The sequence below is a fragment of the Macrosteles quadrilineatus genome, unplaced genomic scaffold, assembly GCF_028750875.1.
Source record: "Macrosteles quadrilineatus isolate MER2022 unplaced genomic scaffold, UCM_ALF_1.0 Scaffold_6__1_contigs__length_79288215, whole genome shotgun sequence".
Classification (NCBI taxonomy): Eukaryota; Metazoa; Arthropoda; class Insecta; order Hemiptera; family Cicadellidae; genus Macrosteles; species Macrosteles quadrilineatus.
In genome coordinates this window covers 28,803,409-28,827,921 of record NW_026542599.1, presented here as the reverse complement: position 1 = coordinate 28,827,921, position 24,513 = coordinate 28,803,409, and the positions used below count along the sequence as shown (strand labels likewise).

General features: G+C 36.0%; 1 protein-coding gene across 1 annotated transcript; it reads left to right on the top strand.

Moving 5' to 3' along the window:
• Window positions 1-1,989: 1,989 nt before the first annotated feature.
• LOC128996488 (protein adenylyltransferase Fic-like) lies at window positions 1,990-24,427 on the top strand. The gene is made up of 7 exons (XM_054421857.1): window positions 1,990-2,569; window positions 7,772-7,968; window positions 11,678-11,857; window positions 13,339-13,505; window positions 15,875-15,971; window positions 21,512-21,765; window positions 23,853-24,427. Exons 1-7 carry the CDS (start codon window positions 2,245-2,247, stop codon window positions 24,022-24,024), a joined length of 1,392 nt encoding a protein of 463 aa, XP_054277832.1. The 5' UTR covers window positions 1,990-2,244; the 3' UTR covers window positions 24,025-24,427.
• The last annotated feature ends 86 nt before the right edge of the window (window positions 24,428-24,513 follow it).

The following is a 24,513-nucleotide window of genomic DNA, read 5'->3' as shown; positions in this document are numbered from 1 at the left end:
AATCCTTTCTCTTCGAGAGAATCATAATGTGATAGTTATTCTAATGTCAGTGTTACTTTGATTTTCATTGTGTGAAGATGAATCAAATTACAGTGCATGGAACTAAAAATTGGTATATAGATATAAGCGATTTTAGTCGGAAAACGGTGCCCGCTGGAAATTTTATAATTTTGAAGTCAGCGTACTCACTTTGTATGCCTCGTAACTTTTTTATTTTTTGAGAACTAACGTAAATATTGGAGAACTATCGAGAACTAACGAAGAACTAACGATTGGTATATAGATATAGGTATTTATAGTAAAAAAACTGTGCCCGCTGGAAATTCTATAATTGTGAAGTTGGCGTACCCACTTTGTTTGCCTCTTAACTTTTTTATTTTTTGAGAACTAACGTAAATATTGGAGAACTATCGAGAACTAACGAAGAACTAACGATTGGTATATAGATATAAGCATTTATAGTCAGAAAACGGTGCCCGCTGGAAATTCTATAGTTGTGAAGTTAGCGTACCCACTTTGTATGCCTCGTAACTTTTTTATTTTTTGAGAACTAACGTAAATATTGGAGAACTATCGAGAACTAACGAAGAACTAACGATTGGTATATAGATATAGGCATTTATAGTAAAAAAAACTGTTCCCGCTGGAAATTGTACAATTGTGAAGTTAGCGTACCCACTTTGTATGCCTCATAACTTTTTTATTTTTTGAGAACTAACGAAAAAATTTGGGAACTATCGAGGACTAACGAAGAACTAACGATTGGTATATAGATGTAAACATTTCTCCTCAGAATACGGCCCGTGCTAGAACCCGGAAGTGTGAAGTTAGCGTACCCACTTATAATCGGCTATAACTTTTTTTAATTTTTGAGAACTAACGAAAAAATTTGGGAACTATCGAGAACTAACGATGAACTAACGATTGGTATGATCAAAAGTGGATACGCTAATATGGGTACGCCAACTTCACGGACCTCAGGCTCCTGGCTGGCCAGCTGGCGCTGGCTGTTTTCTATTTTTCCAATTCCCCAAATTCTGGCACGACACGATGGCACTTTCAATTTCATTTTCAACCAGTGTTGCCACTTTTAGGGTAATTACCCTTTTTTAGGGTAATTTACTGGTCTTAGGGTAAAGTTTAGGGTAATGGTAGATTTAGGGTTATTTTAGGGTAAAACTAAAAGTTAGCATAACAATGGAAATTTTACTAAAAAAATGAAAAAAACTTCAAAATTTGGCAAAAAACGTTCATTAAATACTATGGCCAAGCCATCATATTCGATTCAACCGGTTTAAATCGATTGCTATGATGAATTTTTCATAATAAGTTATCCTAATCGATCTTATCAATAGTTGGGAATTATCTGTTTTAGAATGTATTCGATTCTATAACACGTTATAGGCCTAATAAAATATGAAATATTATTCGTTACTGGGTTTGATATTTAATTATGTGATTGAATTGAATTAAACTGGATTATTTTACAAATTGTGTCAAGAAATGTGTACTATGTATAGATTAAAGCTTTGGTGGTACCGTACTGTATTTTAAAGATATGATTGTTCAAAAACAGTAGTAATGGGTCGATACAGTAAAAAAAATACGATAGTTCTTGATTCGATATTTTTCGCTATACGATAGTCGATAGAGCTGATCAATATCAACATTTTGTTCTTCTTTCGGGTGGTGTTTTAGAATCGAGTATAATTTTACGTAAATTGATTGGTATTGGAACTTCATTTTGTATAATTAACCACCTTATACAGTATAAGATTTATATGATTTTAACAATGTTTTATAGCATTAAACGCAAATATTAACATTTAGGGTAATTTTTAGGGTAACTCAAAGTAGATTTAGGGTAATTTAGGGTAATTTTAGCCCGCCTTTAGGGTAAAATCGCAACAACGCGGTGGCAACACTGTTTTCAACATCAACAACACAACGAACACGTAATGTTTACACAAAACGTTCTTCCATAAGTGCTACAACTCTCAGTTCACGCATTAATCTTTATATTTAAAAATAATTGGGAGTGCTAAAACTAAAATTGATCATTAGGTTAGAAGTTTTTTTCCTGAAAGTGTTACATCATCATGGTGTTTAATTAATTTTTATTTGTTTAATTACTACTATTTCTAAACTGAAGTTAGGTTAGGACTTGGTATGCCTGAAGTTCATTTTATCACCAACTTATAAACTACATTAACACTTCATTTTAGAACCTACAAATAGGCTATAATGGTTTTACAACAGTGGTTTGTCATAAAGGGTAATGAAATAAGAAGTGTGTGCCAACAAGCAAGTAATACTTGTTCATCATTAATGATGAATGATGTTAGAGTAATGAAGGCTGCATTTCTATTTGTATTCATTTTAGGCATAGTTTGTTCAGTGTTTTTAACTCTGTTCTTAGACCATTATAGGACTTCAAAAAGGTCTATAGAAGATAATAAGGTTAAAGTTTTCCTTCCTTACCCCTCAGAAAACCATATGGTAAACCACCCAGATAATCCGACCGAGACTCTTGAATTATCAGTGAGAAAAGCTGATGTGGAGCCTTCAGGTAAGGATCTTGTTAAACATTTTTGGGGTACATTTGAGCAGAGAACCTGCAATATTAATGTAAGTTTAAGATCTGCTAACTTATATGTTCTACCCACTAGGTATTTCAACTGTGCAAAACAGTCTGGTGGTAACATGTATGTATCGGAGAAACGCTGGCTTATAAAGACATTTTTATTTATTTATTTGTTTGTTTATTTAACATGAATAACAAGTCCACTCATTATAACCTAAACATTACCTTCTATAATCTAACTTGATTTAAAAACACTTGATACAGTCACAAATCCATGTAAAACCTGACATAAGTTTACCTTCCTCACAAATAAATAAATCATTAAAGAAATCAGAACTGATAGCTCTGCAAATGATTTGTGGAACAATACTTTCAAAATGATTAGCCTAGTTCCGAATGAATTTATTTCATTGTGACTGGAGCTGCTATAAACAGCTTTTTGCTCTTACTTCCTTTTTTTGGTGAGAACTCTTTCTGACAAAAACTGATTTAATTTTTTGAGTTCAGCGTGAAAAAATATAGCCTAAGTAAGTTAGACACATAAAATAGGCTAGTGGGCCTATATTCATCGCTAGCATGTAAAGTCCTTTTGATGAACTGAATTACATAATTATTAACAAACTAAGCTAGATGGGTAACGTACTTAAATAATTTTCAGGTAAAGATAACCTTTCAATTTGACTTGCCCACCAGCTTGTTTTCAATGCTCGTGTTCGTGAGACGAACACGCCTCAACTACCGACTGCCCTTCCGGTAGGACTGCCCTCCCCGACCGGCAGTCGGTAGCAGTGGCGTAAATAAGGGGGGTGATCAGGGTGATCAATCACCCCCCAAAGACTAATAAAAAATAAAAAAAATACAAACTAAAAATAAATATCATGTTTTTGAATAATGTACTGCTGTTTCAACAAATTACCGTTAAGCGTGTATATGCTAAGAAAATTATTAACTAAAACTTAACAATTTTAAATTTAAATTAACAAAAGGAAAGGAAGTAGCAATAGCTACAAGTTGTGCGCTTGCGTTCTAGTTAGTCCTGGATTGCCTATGCCGTTGGACTCACACATAAACACTTCCCGATCGTAACACCCCCACCACCGCGCCGTACCGATGGCGTAGACGCGCAGTGCGCTGTTGGCGGGTGGGGGAGGGTTGAGGAGGAGGAGGGGCACGTGTTTCTAAAAATAGGCTAACTCACCCCACCCCACCCTGACACCCACAGGCCACGACTCCGTAGTCGTAGTCCGTTAACTCCGTTCCACTAATCAGTGTGTTATTGAGCTGTTATTTAGTAGTCGATTTTTCAGTATTTTTAGCGATTGTGCATTAGTTCTGGTTCTGTGTATTAAGATGTTTAAGTGAAGTGAATCAATTAGCGTATCTGTATTTGTTTAAACCACAATATGTCGGCCAAAAAAAAGGGCCAGTGTCTAATAACGGACCTATTCAAAACCAGAAAATTGGACGACTGTTCCCCTCCTGAACCTCTTAATTCGGTCCAACCTCAACTGTCGTCAATAAGTTCATCACCCTCAGTTTAACTAGACTGGTTTTTACCTCAGACCTCAGGCACTGAAACTGAGCACAAAACATTTAACCAAATTAATTTAAAAATCAATAATAAAAAAGTTAATTTTTGCGGTCGAATGGCGAGTATCTTAAGTCAATGGTACAGGTCGCCGGGTGCCATTTTACCGACAGCTAAATGGCAAACTGTACTCGCCGAAAAATGGGGAAAAATTTCAAAGTGTATTTCAAGTTTTGAATTCAAGAGTGTATATTTTAAAATTGTTAATCAATTAATTAGCCTATGTGTATTTGTTTTAATCTTGCTGAACAATATGTTGGTCAAAAGAAAGGACCAGTTTTTAATATTGAACATGTTTAAAACCAGGAAATTAGATGACTGTTCTGTTCTCCTCCTGTACATGCAAATGAGCATGTTAATTCTGTTCAACTGTCTTTGGTAAGTTCATATGAACCTCAGAAGAGACAGCCTCAATTGGGTTGATTTTTGGAGTAATTTTGAACATGATTTCACCTCTGGAATGCTTAAAAAGGCGAGTTTGGAGTTTTAATTTTTCAAAATTTTCCGGGGGAGGACCCCCGTGCCCCCCACTTTGATGGGGGGTATTCCATACCCCCCCGACCCCCCGGTACACACGATGAGTGCAAGCTTGGTGCTCATCCATCCCCCCCCAAAGCCATGTTCTATTTACGCCACTGGTCGGTAGTTGAGTCGTGTTCGTCGTGCGTGTAATGGCCGGCTGTGCGTCTTTCTGTATCTTAATGTATTTGTGCGTGTTAAATGTTACATTTGTGTACTTTGACGACGACATTATGTTCAAGTAATTTTATGTTTGACAAGGCTTGAAAATGAAACGTCAGTTTCGAAACTAGTCGCTAAAAAGACTAACTTAGGATTGACAACGTAAAGGTACGTAACCTATTTTATATTGTCTTAAATCAATCCTGGAGGCAATGCTGAATAAAGATTTATTTATTGTTAGTCCACATTAGCACAGATTTTTGTTTGTTGTAAAGTTATTCTTTATTAATTAATTAGGCAAAGTCCTGTTGTATGTTTGGCTTGACCCTTACATATCTTGATAGAGAATTGTTAATGTCAAAATTCAAAATTGTAAATTGGTTTGTTTGGACCGTTGGTAGCAAATAAATAATTCACATGTTTCAGCTGATCGAATAGCGTAAATAAACATTTCAAGTAAATTACCGTACTTGCAAAATGATATAATAGATGGTTTTACAAAAAACTACTGAAAATTGAGTGATTTGTATATTTTTCCTGTGTAGTGGGTAAAAAAAACCTTATAATGACACCTCGTTTAGGCCTATTAAAATTGGTGAAGAGTTAAGGAAGTTATGGTGTACCGAAAAAAAGTAGCCTACTTGAGAAATTATAATATATACTAGTGTACATGTTGCTCGAATTCGAGCAATTGCAAAGTGTTACAGGATTTATTTTAAAACGAATAACAGGCATACCGGTATTTACAATTAATTTAAAAGAGTCAACTCAAGATTACCGGTGTGTAACTCAGACCATGTTTATCTTCGTTATCGATAAGCCTAAATCATTCCGGCCGGTTTTCTCCTTCTCAAAATGCCTCGCTGTACAGGCAACACAGGTCATTGATAGAGGGCCAATTGAGAACGAAAAGTCGTTTTGGGGTAGTGTTAGGGTGCATTTATAGCCAATAGTTGAGATTGTCCAGGGTCAGGTACTGACTGTGATGAGTTAAACCTATTACGCGCCACTGTTCTGTAGCTGCGGTCGTTATCACGATTACGCCTCCTGTCTATGTTTCGTTGTCGTCGCGTCGGAGGCATTTAAAAGAAGAAAAAAAATAAACAAATTATAGCTACACAAAACAATGATAAATGCACAAATTTAAGTTACAATCATGCTACACGATCCGTCATAGCGACACAAAACAACGATAAATACACAAATTTAAGATACAACCATACTAACACGATCCGTCTTGGGGGTTATGTTTAAACAAACTCAAATCTTACTAATATTATAAATGTGAAAGTTTGTGTGTTTGTTTGTTTGTTTGTTTGTTTGTTTGAAGTTCAATCACGCATAAACCACTGGACGGATTGGGCTGAAATTTGGCATGATGATAGCTTACATTCCCGATTAACATATAGGCATATTCTTATATCAAAAATCCTTTCGGGCTTCGCCCCAGTGGCTCTGTAATTCCCCATGTTAACCTTATGAGTATTTATATTTAAAGGGAATTAAAGAATTTAGTCAGCTGTTTCAACTAAAAAAAGTTGGTTCTATGATATGGAAAAGCATTAAAAAGTTATAAGATTTACCAACTGGGTGCAGCACTATATTTTTTTTGCATTTATGAAAACAGCTAATTTGAACTAAGCAGCAACAAAAAACTGTGATTCGCAATGAGAACTGTCAAAGTAGGATTGTTTACAGTTATGTTTATGTTTTTCATTTCATGAATAATTTGTGATATTTTGCAAATTGTTAATAGTTTATTTTTCTCTATTGTTTAAGTGAAGTGGTAGAACATTAGGGCTATGGTAGATGTGTAATACTATAGAATACTGTAAATTTAAAAAAAGCAAATTTTATCAAACTGTGTCCTCCCTTATTGCAAACGCAAAGCTTGAGTATAACTGTAATAAGCATTTTATACTTAGGCCTATATTCCAACCCCGTACGAAGGACGGGTACTCTGCTAGTAGTAAATAAACGTACTCAATGTGTTAGTTACATTGAATTGAAAAATAAATAACAGCAGTTAAATTATACAGCTGATCAAAATGTAAACAATTATGTTCTTCATAAGGATAACATGGGAACTTTCAAAGCCACTGGGGCAGAGCCCAAGGGACTTATTCAAAAATGTAAGGCCAGTTTGCAAATCTACGCGACACGCTCTTTCCAATGAGACGTCAATGGATAAAATCGGATAAGAAATGGCGGAGGAGTTCAACCGACAAAGTTTCATGTAGCGTATTAATTATATAGATAGGCTAGGTATTTAGATGTTATTTTGTTGTACAATGGAGTTGGAAAGTTTTGCCATTGCATGGAATGCAGATTGACTTTTATCTCATTCTAAGCCTACAGTGGGATAGGATGTTTTAATTAGGCCTATTATTGATTTAAGTGTACAATGAAAGTGTAGTTAAAATTGAAATAAACTAGGGTCTTTAGATAAACAAAAGACAGGGCCGTCCGAAGGAGGGGGCAACCGGGGCAAGCTGCCCCAGGCGCAGGGGCTGAGGGGGCGCCGCGCAGCGGCTATCTGTATTAACAAATCAGTATTAATCAAATCTGTGCATGCGACTATTACTGGGAGGGAGGGGGCGCCACAACCACGTTTGCTCCGGGCGCCACCAACCCTAGGGACCCTGACAAAAGAGCATTTACATTGGACACAGGTTGATTTGTATTGTAGGTATTTTATGAAAGCACATTTCACAAATTACCTTATTTTAAGACTTAAAAAATATAAAGAGAAGATATTGTACGACAGAAAAATTATGACGTGCCAGGGGACTAGTTACATGAGTGCCTAAGAGTAGGCCTACTATCAAGGCCTATCGTCTCATCAGGTTGCACTATGGAGTCAGGTAAATGTGTATTGGTAGTGTGGCATGAAACTGAAGTTATTCAAACGATTTTAGCATCGACCACAGAGGCATTAAGCTCACTTCAAGTTGCCTTGGAATTGAGAAGTTTGGGAAAGATTGACAAAGCTATGAAACTGTTGGAACATGCTTTAGCCCTTGCTCCTAACCATCCAGATATTCTCAATCACTATGGAGAAATGGTAGAAGAAGTGAACAAGGATATCATCAAGGCTGACCAGATGTATTTTCAGGTAAGCCTAATTTTTGATGATCTTACAAAATTATAATTGACAATCCTACCATTAAAGTCGGTACTCAGAGAAGGGCGGCTTTCCTTTCTTTCCCCCGATGATATCAACGGTGTCGAACAACTCCAGATTGTCTGACACGCAATCCTTCCACGTTGGCCAATCTTCTGCTCCTCTCAATCGGTTTAAATACCTTTCACACATTTCATTTGTAGAGGTGGAAGAACTCGATAGAAAGATATTTAAAAAAAATACTCGCGAGACAGAAAATCACGTCAGAAGAAATTGTTTTCACCATGTACGTAGTAGACTAGATTTCCCAACACTTTTCTGCACATAAAACGATGCTGAGTACAATAATGTCATGAATTATTCGCAGAGTGGAGGTGTTTAGGGAAAATCTAAGTTACAGTATAATTAAAACTTAATAACAGATTCAAACGATAGAACAAGCAAAAGCATTTCTCATTAACACGTTCGCTGCGGGCCACTCACCGGTGAGTTTTCTAGTTCTTTTCTGCCATAACTCACCGGTGAATGCCGGCTTTGCCTACATTCCATTTAATTTCTGCACAGCAGCGCACCGGGATGAACGGGTATTTTTATGTCTCTGTTTAGCTAGGAATGGGTGTTTTATTGTGGTGTAGGTTGTTAGTACATTTTCCCGTAAAATCCCCTTCTGGTAAGCTTAGATATCAACTTTTTGTCCTGTCTTTCTCCCTACAATTGGCAATACAATGGGACCGGCTAGTTCCATACAGTGCTGCTATCTGTGAGTGTTTTAGCAAACTACATCGACACTCGTCGTAACACATCACATCACCGCACGTCATTTACTGTGAATGAAAGAATGAATAAAGTGCTTTATTTTAAAATAAACATTCCTCTCATAAGGTAAGATAAGCATAGGCCTACACTTAACCCTTTGAGTGCTATGCGACGATATATCGGCGTTTACTAAAATATCTAAGGGATATAGAGAGGAAGGTTATTTTAACAAAAAGTAGCAAAACGGCCATTGGTAACCTGCATGTTCATAGGATACTTTAACAACCACTTAGCTAAAAGATTTGCCCAATTCGATGATTCGAGGTAATGTATAAAACAAGGATTATGAACACCTCACTATGCCCCAGTGGTTGTAGTATATCGCTACAAACACACAGGTCACCAATTATTTGCCACACAGGACGGGAATCGAACCCGAACAAACAAATGTCACCAAGTGACACACGCCCTAGCACACGGCTATCTGTGCTTGGAGACTGAGGAGTCAGAAACCGGTATTCAAGCTGACGCCAACGATTGCGAACAGATTGCGCTACAGCAGGTTGTTCACTGCGTTACAAGGTAGCAGCACTAGTTAGTCACAGACTATTTAGAAGATATTTTTCAGTTGAACCACAATTGTGTTACTGAGTGTTTAATCAAGCGTCTTTGTTTTATGTATTAATTTTTTAATGTCTGTCTTTTTAATAGTCCATGTAAAACCATCACATGACCACATCCATTGTTGCATTCAATCATCGCGAATCTCCTCTCATAACAATACATACTCATTTTTCTCTTAATAAATCAACCTCTTTATATAAATTTTCTCGACTTTTTCCTCTCCAATATAATTACACCGCACACTGAGGCTTTGCTGCAAAAAAACCATTTTTCCTAAAATGGCTATATTATAATAACCTTATCAAACTAAATCAAGGTAAAATTCAATATTACATTGTAAACTAGATGTCTTTCGATTTTATGAGATTTTGCTTTCAAACAATGCTATCAGAACATTGCCTACATTTTATAAGAAAACTTGGAAATATAATATACAACAAAAACAAAGTTGTATTTAATGTTTACTACAAATACCCAGACTTTTCTTTGTTATATATATTTGTTATTGTCTTATTATTCAAAATTAGTCTAATTAATAAAATAGTGACAACAATAGGCCTACAGTTAAAATTCAACAAAAGGTAATGGAATTAAAAGGCAAACATAAAAGTCTTACGAAAATACAAATTATTGGCATAGCATTGAACGGGTTGATTAAACAATCGTCCACGACCATCTGTTTCGTTGGCACACCTGTTATTTTGTTTATCTAATTTTCAAAATTATTAGGTTTTAATAGGTGATTTTTTTATGCATAAATCTAATATATAAAATTCTCGTGTCACAGTGTTTGTCTGCAAACTCCTCCGGAACGACTTCACCGATCGTTATGAAATTTGGTGTGTAAATTCTGTAGGTATGCGAATAGGAAGTAAACTATTTCCCGTTTCGAAATTCTTAAAAGGGCTCCGCCCCAGTGGCTCTGGAGTTTCCCATGTTAACCTTATGAGAAATGGAATTAATGAATCTTAACAGCTGTTTCAATTAAACAAGTTGGTTCTGTTCTATGATGTTCAATAGCATTAAAGTTACAAGGATTACCAACAGGGTGCAGCACTATTATTTCTTTTACATTTATGACAACAGCTAATTTGCAACCAAAAGGTGAGTGAGCGTAGCGAACGAACTTCAACCTGGAAGCGAGTTAGCGTAGCGAACGAGCTAACCTGAAGGCAAGTGAGCGCAGCGAACGAGCTCCAACCTAAAGGTGAGTGAGCGTAGCGAACGAGCTCCAACCCAAAGGTGAGTGAGCGTAGCGAACGAACTTCAACCAGGACGTGATTGAGCGATGCGAACATCTAACCTGAAGGCAAGTGAGCGCAGCGAACGAGCTCCAACCTAAAGGTGAGTGAGCGTAGCGAACGAACTTCAACCAGGACGTGGTTGAGCGATGCGAACGAGATCATCTTGAAAATTAAACGTAACGGTACTTAAATTAAAAATAGTCAAAGGCAAGACAACAGACAACGTCTGCCGGGTTTCCCATCGGTCTGTCTTAGGGGAAACCTATAACTTAGGCGATACGAAGTTCGCCGGGTCAGCTAGTAAAATCTATAAAAATTACTATGAATATTCAATATATAAGACAGGCTGACAAGTTTTTTGACATAAAACTGTCGCAAGTCATTTATTATTCGTCAGACCGAAATATATGAAAGCCAAACGGGTTCGCTTGACGCTGCGCCGCACTGGGGCTACGCCTGACATTTGGTTGGCCCCATTGAACGTGTTAATATTTACCCTACAAAACGTGGAACACAATTGAACCCATAAGACAGACAGCTGCTAATATAAATTAATATAATCTGTAGTATGACTATGACTAATAACGCAGGTATTTTCAAAAAAGGTAGGTATTTTCAATTTTTAGTACTAAATTTCAATCAAATTTTTTTAGCCGTTTTTTTATGGGTTTTTATAGAAAAATCACCATTAAAAATAAAAATTTCCTTCTAAAAGAGCCTGAAGTTACCATGCATATATGTACACACAAACCCACACAACCATCACTTCAAAAACCACTGTTTTTGTATTTTTTTGTACATCCACCCAAAACTCAAACTCAAAACACTTTGACGAAAACAATTCTTTCTTCATATACTATGGTAGAAATACTAATATAGGGGTAGAAAGTAAAAGTTATGTAGTTAAAAATCTTATAACCTGTAATCAACTTATAACGTTAGTAGTCCTAATTTTAATTAAAAAAAAATAATTATCAATAACAAATTGAATTGAAATCTCTACTGTTATTTTTCCATATCAGGATGGTTTGTTTTGTGTGAATATCTGTGACGAGGTAAATTTTTCCATACGGTAGGCCCTGATGCAGTTCCCGGAACACAGGGTGGCACGTGCCAACCGCCAGCGAGTCAAGCGTGCCGTAGAAGAGCTGGATGGTGCGGCGCTGCGCCGGATTGACAACAAACGAGACACTGTAGCTTCAATTCCAGACTCCAACCCAGCACTTCGTCGTGCCAAACGGGAAGCATATTTCCAGGTGATTTTATATAGTAAGAAATACCTTGTAACCTTAATGCAATTACATTGAGAAATTTCTCAAATGAAATTTCTCAAAGTGTATCCTATAAAGCAAACAGTCCATATTGTAGATTATTAAAATATTGAACCTTTTTAAAGAGTATGGATTGATTTTCAGAAGCCAGTAAGTGTATTGTTATTGTATCTATAAAACTTTATACAATGATCTTTATTATGTTTCTATACTTTTCTAACAGTCCTGAAAGCCAAAGGGTGACCGTAAAAGATTGGGCATTTTAAAAATAAGCATTACTATTTTGTTTTTGTATAAATTAATTGTAACTTTATTTACATTGAAGTATCTGTAAGCTCTTATTATTTAAGAAACAGGCTACTCATATCTACTTACTAAAAATAGTTGGATACACTTTTCAGTTGTCTATTAGCCTACTTATGGAAAACATTTCAGTCAGGTTCACAATGTTCACTCTCTTGCATGCAGGTTTCAATCCTTTCCTTAAAGTCTTCCCAACAGCTCATGGCACTATTAATTGTTCCCACTTCCTTGTAATTATTGCATCCTTCAGATCCATCGTAAATCCGTGATTGATAACCCATCTGAAAATTGTTCTTAAGATGGGAATCATTCATGGGGTCCAAGTAGGAAGTGAACTGGAAAAAGTAGCTGCGCTACTGTGGTAGACTTGTAATTTGAACACATAAATATTTATTTATCCATTCACCAATTCAAAGGCAATGCACATCCTTTGTTCTTGTAGGTTAGATGTTTGTGTCATCCACCTTGCCACACAAATGTCTTTAGAGGTTCTGCTTATCACCAACACTAATGTTTACACATACGCCCCTAGCTACTTCGACCTGTTGCTAAATTTTGTACCATCCCCCTGCTCAATCTGACAGACAGGCAAAGCCTAACAGCTGTGGGACGCCCAATCCTCTCCTCTTCTCAGACTTGAGTTGCGGCCTTAACCTTCTTAGGGCCAGTGCCGTACAGTCCAGCCTAAAGGGTTTGAAGGTTTCCATCTGGTTTTCACAGAATCTGCATTGGATTGTCTGTGACTTTCCAACGGTTCTTAGGTGTTTCCTTATAGGACTATGCCCGGGTTGTCATCTCACTAGCAATAAATTAAAAAAAAACAAAGCATTCTTTTACTAAATATTTGTTAGTTTTGTATTATACGAAGGCCACTTATTTTACAGCGCACGGCAGTTAGGTTGGGTTGGGTTATCATAAAAATGTTTGTAGGAATTTCCTCGTTTCATTATGAATCGAACAATATCAGATGAGTCATAAACAAATATGATAACCCAACCTAACCTAACTGCCGCAGCGAGCTGTATAAGGGTGGCCTCCGTAAATACAAAAGTACCAAATTAGTATATTCCTTTAAAACAATCCAAAATATTCTAAAATTTGCAAAATAAAATGATAGAATACTATTGTTCAAACTTACTAATAGAGACAATTTACTCGTGCAGCATATTTACCACACTGTTGGAATCGAAGGGAACACAATGACTCTCTCACAGACTCGGTCAATCGTGGAAACTAGAATGGCTGTTGGGGGCAAAAGTATCATGGAACATAATGAGATTTTGGGGCTCGACGCTGCCATGAAGTATATCAACTCCACGTTGATCAACAAGTAAGTTGGTGGATTAAATAAATTGAAACTTGAACGATCAAATTATTACGTAAGGAATATTAATGGGGCAGTGAAAATTTAAGTAAAACTATGCAAGTTTTTTGAAACTGCATTATTATCATATTTTGTGAGAGGTTTATTTTCATTAGAATTTAAATAGTAGTTGTAGGACCATAAAAAATACAACTAACGTTAGTGTGTACAATGGTTTTAAAATCTGCTCCAATGATTTCCTTCAAATTATTAGAAATATTTTAGTTTTAGGCTAAAAACAATATTTATTTATGATAGGCTCCTTTCTGGAAAAAATGGTTTTTTGTTCTTTAAATTAACTTTTAATGATATTGGTCTTATGGATTGGCAAGTAGCTACAATAGTTATTTACAAAAATGTTTGCAAAGGAATTGTAACACAATGCTTACAAACCATCTACAGTACACCTTGCAAATTATTAAATACAGTAGGCCTACAAAAAATGGTAATTTGAATCAAAATCTTTGAGCATCTATAAAAGAGGATGTTAGTTTGTATATATATTTGGCAGTGATAAACTCAGACACCACTGGACCGATGGCCACAAAACTTGGTACATGGTGCATGGAGTTGTTATATACGCCATCAATTTTGTGATAACTTTCAGGGCTTAGCCCTGGGACTGTCTTAATTTACTCATGTCAGGATTTTAGTTAGATTTTTTACTAACAAAACATAAGAAAGTAAAATTTAAAACAGTTGATGTAAATTAATGGTGTTTTGTTCTGCTATTTAATTTTATTTGTTTATATGCAGATTTGTTTCTTGGTGCCATGTAGTTAATAATTTTGACTTTTATTTATATACTAGCTGGCCCGACAGACGTTGTCCTGTCCTAATGTGGTTTTATGTCAAATGCTCTTTCATTTTCAAGATGAGCTCGTTCGCATCGCTCAATCGCGTCCTGGTTGAAATTCGTTTGCTACGTTTACTCACCTTTAGCTTGGAGGTCGTTCGCTGCGCTCACTTGCTATCAGGTTTAGCTCGTTCGCTACGCTAACTCGCCTCCAGGTTGATGTTTGTTCGCTACGCTCACTCACCTTTTGGTTGCAAATTAGCTGTTGTCATAAATTTTAAAAATAATAGTGCTGCACCCTGTTGGTAAACGTATTAACTTTTTAATGCTATTGGACATCACATAATCCAATTTTTGAGTTGAACCAGCTGTTAAGATTCTTTAGTTCCATTTAAATATAAAGTACTCATACGGTTAACATGGGAAATTCCAGAGCCACTGGGGCAGAGCCCTTTTGACGGATCTGCACCAAACTTCACACAAACCATCCTTGAATAATGCATAATAATGCCTGAAAGTTTCATTATAATCTGTCAAGCGGTTTCGGAGTCCATAACGTTCAAATATATATATATATATATATATATATACAGGGTGTTTTTTTTAAAATTTGCATCTTTATTTATGTAAAAACCGCAATAGATAGGAATATGCGGTTTGCGGGAATCATCTATTGACGTAGGGGGCCCAATTGTTTTGAATTCAACGTTACATTCACATTCCCCCCCTTTCCCCCCCTGCCCCCAACTTAATTTTTTTAAATAGCAAGGTACCCCTTGTGACATATCAAATAAAAGAGCATTAAAAAAGAAAATGTTTGACGGAAAAAAAATTTAAAATCGCCTCATGAATTTGTGAGATTATCACCCCTCTTTTCCCCTACCCATAACTTGTTTTTTAATAGCAAGGTACCCGCCCTTGTTACGTATCAAATGCAAAATAAATTTCACCAAACATTTTCTTTTTTCATGCTCTTTCATTTGATATGTCACAAGGGGTACCTTGGTATTTAAAAAAATTAAGTTGGTGGCAGGGGGGGGAAAGGGGGGGAATGTTAATGTAACGTTGAATCCAAAACAATTGGGCCCCCTACGTCAATAGACGATTCCCGCAAACTGCATATTTCTATCTATTGCGGTTTTTACATAAATAAAGATGCAAGTTTTTAAAAAAACACCCTGTATACAAACAAACTTCCTCTTTTATAAATATAGATTTTATATTTTAAATGCAATACACTATATAAAATGCTGGTAATCTATATTATATAAAATCCATTGTATGTCGTATGTTTGTCCTTTACCAAGCTGGCCATCTGATGTTGATGAAACTTTGAAAAGTTGCTCCATATTTGTCCGGTGATGTTTGTGTGAAATAAAATTTTGAAAACTCCATCAGGGGTCTGCTCCAGTAGTCTTTAAAGTTCCCATTTTACAGTATCCTTGAGGGGAAACGATTTTATACATTTGAACAGATGAACACTTTTGATTTTTCAATTATTTGTTGTCCAAAACAATCAAATCCCAATGGGTTTTTACAGGATTGGCAGTATCACTGTGGAAGACATTTTGGAAATTCACAAAAGAGTATTAGGTTTTGTGGATCCAGAAGAAAGTGGCATGTTTCGCCGCACACAGGTAAGATTTATTTAGGTAATTTAATTATTTTTTAACTGACTACCTCTAAGAGTTGTTTATTTAAAAACATTTTGTCATCGAAAAGAAATACTTCATCACCTCTGAAACATAAATTAATTAAATTTAATAATATACAGTAAATAATATTAAAAAAGAATGGTGCAAAACTAAACAGTTGGTATGTCTGTTCCCGTAAATTCAAACAGCTGATTGTTACACCAGTGAAAATGGCGTGTTTATAAGTTTATTTTGACAAGGTTATGTTTTATCTATGTTGCTTAGTTGTTGACTACTACGAAGTCTTTTAACGAACTTGAAAAATATTGACAAGAATCAAAACTATCATGGCAAAAATATCCGACTAAATTTAGGGAGGAGGCTCTTAATTAGAACTGCATAGCTCGTTGGATGAAGCAATTCAAGACAACTGTATGTTTATGTGGAAGAGTTTGGGCCGTCCTCAGACTCCGCCAGACGCTGTGGACAGAATCGAAGCTACGTTTTCTTGACAGTCAAAGCTGGTAGGAAACTTCATATTCCGCAGTCCATGGTTTTACACAAGCGTTTGAGAGGTACCTGTACAAACTTCAGTTATTACAAGCTTAGACAAGCAAAAAACTGAGATTCTTTCTATGATAACTTCAATTATTGTTGATATTCTTTGATTTTGTTAAAAGGTTTTTAAATAACTCAAATAAGCAACTGAGACAAATCATAACCTTGTCAAATCAAAGTTAAACACGTCCTGTCCATTGGTGTAACAATCAGATATTTTACATCACAAAAACAGATGTACCAACTGTTAAGTTTTGCACCATTCTTTTTTAATAACACTGTATGATTGTTGCTGAGAAATCTCATAGACAAATGCAATGATAACCAGTTGGTGTGGCTAAACATTTCCAAGCGAAGGTTGTTGACCCAATAAGTTCCAAGATACGTTTTTAGCACTTTTTGACACACTATAATTGGACCCAGCTGTCTTAGGAAAAAGTAATGCTTATTATTGAATCGACTGCCTGAAGCTAGATCCACAAATTAGGACTGGGATGTGGGATGTACAATTGTAATCTGGATGGTGTCATTAGATTAATTTTTAAATAATTATACAGAATTCGTGAAAGGTTGTGTATTTCTATGCCCTACACTTACTAATCACATCATCAAGGGCAAGCTTATCAGTAGATAGTAACTTTTCCCTTAAGCTAGAATCTGATATGCCAATTACTATTCTGTCTCTAATCAAACTGTTTTTTAGCTGCTCAAAATTACAAGAATTAGCTTGGTTAACCAATTTTGTAAAAAAATCTTCAAAACTTTGATGGGTTTGTTGGGTGATTTTGTTGAACAAAAATCGCTCAAATAGGCCTAGGCCTACTTCATTAGATTTACCAACAAAAAACTCATCAAATCGTTGAACAACTTCATCTAATTCAATATATTCACCATCAATAAAACCAAAACTGTTTTATATATCTATAACATCTGGGCCTAAACTAGACATAAATGATGCTACCTGTACTGCATTTGATTTCCTATCAAGGCCAGAAGCTGTGTAGTACCAGTCCAAGAAGGAGCCATCTTGAGTACTTGAAACCACAAGAAATTTGGGTGGTTTTACATTATTATCCTTGTCTTCTGTATGGATATCATCATCTTCCTTAAAGTCATACCTTTTATTTCTATTCCGTGTGGGTTTTGGCACCATGTCATTAGATTAATTATTAAATAATTATACAGAATTCATGAAAGGTTGTGTATTTCTATTTTAATAAAAACTCAATCAAAATATCAAACAATAACACAAAACATATGTTTAACAATTACCGTATGTTATTAATATATTAACTACTACTGTCAGATGGTAGCTCACTTTCCCAGTTCTCCTAATCAATATTATTTCCACATCTGGACACATTGAGCGCGTTCTGGGAACATGCACCGGTGCAGATTAACCGGTGACTTAGTCACCGGTACCGCCCCGGGGCAAGAGTCTTGGTATCCCAGAACGGTTAGTCACCGGTTTACGGTACACATCAGATTATAATTTACACATCCACCTACTATTTACTTTATAATATTTAAATCAAACAATCTTACACTCACAGAATAAATTATTTGAAAATTATTAATTTATTACATAATATAACCCCCTCATAGAATAAATTATTCACACATTACTAGAGATGGGCCGATACCAAAAATTGTCGGTACCGATACCGATACCACCAAAGTACTCTCGATACCTATCGATACCGATACTTCCGATACCTATCTTTTTTGCACAGTTTCTTCCACTAATAATATTATAAACTGTTATACCATAAAAAAACACAATGATGAGATCTAATAAAGTTTCCTCTAATTTATAAATAGGCTTAGGCCTACATTAATCTTAGTTATTTGACAGTTTTTGTATTTATTTTTAAAATCAATTGCAGTTATACTTAAAAAAAACTACATACATCTTGGCCTATAAATACTTTTTGTAAGGAGAGTCTTTTCTCTATAGTGAGTAAAACCGATCGTGGTCAAGGAATGACTGTGTTAAAACAGCACACTGTCAATTTTTACAAAAGTATTTTGACTGAAACCTGGTATTTTTTAAAGAGATTGTAGAATAAGTCGACGTATGGCAATAGATAAGTTTTACTTTTAGCCTACAATAAAGATTATGTTTTGGGACTAGAATCTCCAAAAGAGTGCTTTTATAAAACATGCCATAGTTTTATTTAGTAACAGAAGTGTTTTACTATGTTCCCGATGATACCAAGAGTATAGACAGAGTATAGAGTATGTTCGACAGAGAGGATTCACTGTGAACCGGCCTGCCTGGCCCTTATGCACGACGTCACTACAACTTCCGTGTAGGGGTGTCAAAAATGGATCAGAACAATCGATGTTTTGAACCTGTCTGTAACTAACCTAGTTTTTTATACTTTGATACTCATTATACATAAACGAACACGTACTACATATCGGATCTCGAATCACAATAAATTATCGATACCCTTCCCACCCACAATAAGCAGTAAGCACATAAAACGATGTCTAAGCAATCGTCATTTGCTCCATTGAAACACGAAAGTCGATTGGCTGACATGGTAGTGCATTGTCGCCTCCTGACCAATGAGAACTGTTGTTACATACTTTTATTGTCAACATTCACATTCGTTATAACATAACAAAATCTACATGGACTAACGCTCCTTTCACACTATACGTTTTCGCTCGTGCGGTTATTAGTCGTATTTGTTGTATTGCATTGGAGCTTATGGCCCCTTTCACATTATACGATTACAAACCGTGTACGATTTTCACCCGTGTAGCGACCGTAGGTGCACACGGTTGGTATCCGACTCCCGCACGAGTAATAGTCGTGTCTACTGCTAGTGGACCATGTGACCATATGGCCCTTTTCACACTACACGGTTGTTAGTCGTGCGGGAGCCCTCCTCGAGTGCAATTCGCAGCGTTTTTGCTATATAGTTTTTATTTCTTTTTTCAGTTTAATTGATTGGTTATTGAGTTTAATTACCTGTGCGCACTGTATAGTATTATTCAGTTGTTGTAATTAGTTTCAGTTGTCTTAATATAGTTCAAATGGATGCAATAGACCCTGAAGTTTTAATTTCACTTGTTGAATCAAAAGTTGTTTTATGGGACAAAACATTAGACGTTTACAAAGATAGAATTGCTACAAGAAAAGCCTGGGAAGAAGTGTGCTTCGCATTGAATCCAGATTTTACAATTCGTCGAACGATTCTTTCGACATACGAAAATAGTAAAAAAAAACTTGGCTTCATCGTTCCTCAAATCTTTGAATAATGTATTAAGCACACCCACTTCCTCACGTTTTACATTTATGGGATGTACCCAGTGCAGACGGCCGCGTTTATTTCTTTTCCTGCGTCTGTAAATAATTAGCGCAGCAACAATTTGCTCCCGATCCATACTCCACAAAACTTTCCACTGAAGTATCAATGAACTCTGTACTGGTGGAGTGGGGGGTTTTGATTTATTACTCGTACGATTACAAATCGTATAGTGTGAAAGCAACAGACCCACGACCGTCTGCCCGCACGATTAACACTCGTACGAGCGAAAACGTATAGTGTGAAAGGAGCGTAAAGCTTATGATATTTTCAATAAATACATTATGTCATAGTAGCACTTAAAAACTTCACTAAACTCTTTAATCAGGTAGATAGTACAGATAAATATGGACCTACTTTTTGACGCAATATAAAGCAAGCCTAACCATACGACGATGACGATGTTAAAGTTTAATGGTTGAATATAAATTTCTAATGATGCGTGTAGGGAGGAAACTGAACATTTCGACGTGTTTAGGTTATTTATTTTGTACTAAAAATAAAAATAATACATCTAAATGTCTGACTTATTGATACAGACATTGTTTAGTATAATTAATTTCGTGTTGGCAGGACATTCGCGCACCGGTTGTCTCATGAGTTGTGTCTGACATCTTGAAATGTAGATTGTGTTGTGCAATGAGCTGAAGCTAAACAATGTCACCGGCACCGTCGCTGTTTTGAACTAGATAGTTTCTAAGTTGGCTATGAAAATTGTTAACCGTGATTACAAAACTAATACTGTAGCTAAAACGTTAACAAATGTTAAAATAAAATATTTATCCCTGTCGGGTGTCGGTATCATCGGAATCGACTTTTGACAATCGAGTCTTGGTACCGAACCGATACCAATGTCCAAGTGGTAACCAAACCAATGGATGGTGGTACCGATGACAATAATCGACACATCCCTTTTTAGAATCGAATTGAAATTTCAATGCATCGCACTCGCTGCACACCACTACCTATCACTATCACCCAGTGTCAGCTGTCGCTGTCAGTAAAATGGATGACACAAGCAATGTCTAGGTTGCCGATTATTATTAGGCCTAGTATGTTTATATTGAAAGGGGTTAAGGGATTAAATACAACTCAAACATTTTCCTTTCTTATTATTTACTTGTCAAATATCAACGAAATCGGCTTAACCTCTACACTACTCGACTCGAGTTGCGAGTATATTTAAGTAGGCAAACAGCTAGGATTCGTAACGGCAACGGCAATTTACCCGCTCGGCGCTCTGACTGAACTGACTTGACTTAATCCGCACCGATTCGTAGCATTCAGTGGTTCAGTTTCAGTATCGGTATCGAACCGAAAACAGGCAAGGATCGAGTATCGACGATACCTCGATACCGCTGGTATCGAGAGTATTTTGGTATCGAGTATCGGTATCGGCCCACCTCTACTCATTACGTAATATATAATAACCTATAAAACTGATTAACATTATTCGATGGACCCGCCATCTTGCCGTACTGTTGTCCAAGAAACTGACCAATCAGAAGCCGCCGGTGTATTATGCACCGTACAATTTCTCTGGTGCATAAATCTTGCACCGGTGGAGGAAAAAGAGGATATAGCTGTCTGCTAGGTTAACTCACTGGTCTCCCAGAACACCGGTGATGTCAATACCTCCTATTAACTGTGTCCCCTGCTCCATAGGTTTATGTCGGAGGTCACATTCCCCCCCGGCCCCGACACATTCCCCCGCTCATGGAACAGTTCGTAGAATGGCTCAACTCAGATGCAGCATTGCGTCTACACCCTGTACAGTACGCCGCACTGGCCCACTACAAGATGGTACACATTCACCCGTTCAACGACGGCAACGGTCGCACCTCTCGCCTGCTGATGAACCTTATTCTGATGCAGGCGGGCTTCCCTCCAGTTATTGTACTCAAGCAGAACCGTCATAGGTACGTACTGTATACATTTATGCATGTAGCTGAGTGGTATTAGGATTCGCAAAAAAATCATAGGGTCGTCGGGCTAGTCCTGAGAAAGGACTGTTGGTGAAAATATTTATTTATGATTCCTGGTACTAGTAGATTAGATTATTATGACAGTGAAACATCAGTGTGTGTCTTGACTCTTGAGGGATGTTGATGGAAAGATGAGTGTTGATTGGATGAAGAGAGTTTTGTTACTGAATAATATGAGTTAGTTCTTTAGCCAGGATATTTATTTAATGAAATCCTAACGAACAATGATAGCTGGTTGCACTTTTAGAATTATCAAAAACTAAAGACTTTTCAGGATCAAATCGCTATCCTTCTGATTACCAGGGAAGCACTATAGCGCTATAGCAATGTACGCTTTAAGTGACTGCTTTAGAGTAAATGGGCTCTCCTTGAACATGGACAAGACTCAAGTAGTTAATTTTCGATCAGATCATAGAAATATTTTTAAACAGACCACTTTTCCAAATCATCAGTTAATGTCTGAGGAGACAGTCAATTTTTTGGGTATTCATGTAAACGAAAATCTTGACTGGCTTTCTCACATTGACAAACTACGGAAAAAACTTTCTTCAGCAATTTTTTCTCTCAAAACAATTTCTCAAGTTACAGATACTACTACTCAATTAACAGTTTATCATTCATATTTGTCAATCATTTTAGCCTCTGTAGGTATATATAAGGCCTTATAATATCAATTCATATTTGTCATCTCATCTTTAATGTCATACGGAATACTTGTCTGGGGAAATTCTTGCCATGGTAAGATGAATTTTAGGCTTCAAAAGAAGGCACTAAGGATCATAGCTAAAGTACCCTGATGAAGTCTAAGCAAAATCAACTTTCAGGCTTTTAGCGTTTTGACATTTTATGACCTGTATATTTTAGAAGCATTATTTTGGGTATTCAACCATTTGTCCATTTTCAGGGAGGGTCACACAAACCATAGGTATAACACTAGACATAAGAACCTAATTAAGCCCACTAGCCATAAATTATCACTATTTGAAGCATCACCTCAATATATTGGACCAAAATTGTATAACTTGATTCCTGATAATTTAAAAAAACATCTCAAATCAAAAAACTTAAAGACAAAAATGTAATTACTAACAAAAACATTTTATTCTTTAAATGAATTTTTAAGTGGAAATTGGGCGGGTTAAGTTTTGAAACTATTTTATTTGGATTTTTTACTATTTAGATTTATGTATTATAATGCATTGATTGACAAATGTCCTGTCATTTTATGATGTAATGGCATTCTGTAAATAAATAAAAATAAATACTAATGGCATTTCAGGGAAAAGAAATTTAGGCTGTGACATATAAGATTGCTAATTGGCTTCAAAGTTATTATAGGGTTTCCATCAGACCAGGACTTAAGTGAAAGATGTCCTGCTACGAGGAGTGTTCATGTTAGGTTAGAGACAATCACAGCTGGCAAGTTGAGTGGGAACACTATACAGATCTAGAAATCCAAGGGTCGCTAGTCCGATCCTGGAACAGTCACTATTCTTGAACTTTTAATTTGGCCCTGGCTATGACATTACTGATCCTAGTTACTATGCTACGTTGCTTGGTTCTGTTCTTAACCCACCCTACAGGCAAATTTAGCTCTAAATATTTTCACAAGTCTAGTGTGCAATGTCTTGATGAAATTATTTACATGATTGAAATTGCATTAAATTACAGTCAAAAAAATAATTTAACAAACTGGAGGGACTGAACATGAAATTTGTTGTTTGGATGAATATTTATTGAGTGTAGATGAGCTGTTTTTATCAAGGTGGATTTATTTTTCTGGGGTTTTATAGTATTAGCTTGGCTACGTTAAACAAAATTAGCTTGGTTACATTATGCAAAATTAGCTTGTTTACATTTTAAAGATCATGGTGAATTGCAAAATTCGTGATATAGGTTTCTTTTTCAAAGATTCTGGGCCGGTTTCAAATGTATAAAATTAGACCCCTTCAAACCAGAGGGATTAAAAATCATTGTTTTCAATTTTTTTCTTAGTTTCAAATATCATTAAAATATTTCAGGTATTACAAGATGCTGGAACTAGCCAATGGAGGAGACGTGAGACCATTTATTCGTTTCATCGCAGAAAGCACGGAACAGACTCTCGACTTGTTCCTTTGGGCCACGGAAGAATATTCTTCTGACATTCCTGCTATTGAATCTTCAGCAAAAACCATTATTGTCGAAGAGTAAAGTATTGTGATAAGCCTAGTAAGTATTATTCTTAAAAATATTGTTTTGTTCATTAAAAGTTTATTTTTCTTTGTTAGCAAGTGTTTAGTTTATTTTTTCTTAAAACAGCTTTCCAAATCAACGTGTAGTTGAATTTTGAGAATAAGGTAATTAGGAAAGAATGTTTTATTACTTTCTCTCTTCAGTTATGTTTTACAATAGGCCTAAACATGAACCTCTAAGGACAATTTGCAATTGACAAGTATTTGTAATTTGTTTTCTTCATATGCAATTTATAAGGATGTAAATTATTTGTGGCTCAGTTACTTATACTCTGCTAGAGAATGTTCCTTTCTTTTGACATTTTGTATAGCTCAAGACTACCTGGTCTTTGAATGAAACAGGCCTGTGCATGCAGGGATATTTTGGCTAAAAGGCTCATATGTTTATTGAGTATGTTTTCCTTGTGTTAAACTTATCATGTTAAACATACTAGGTAGGTTAAATGTA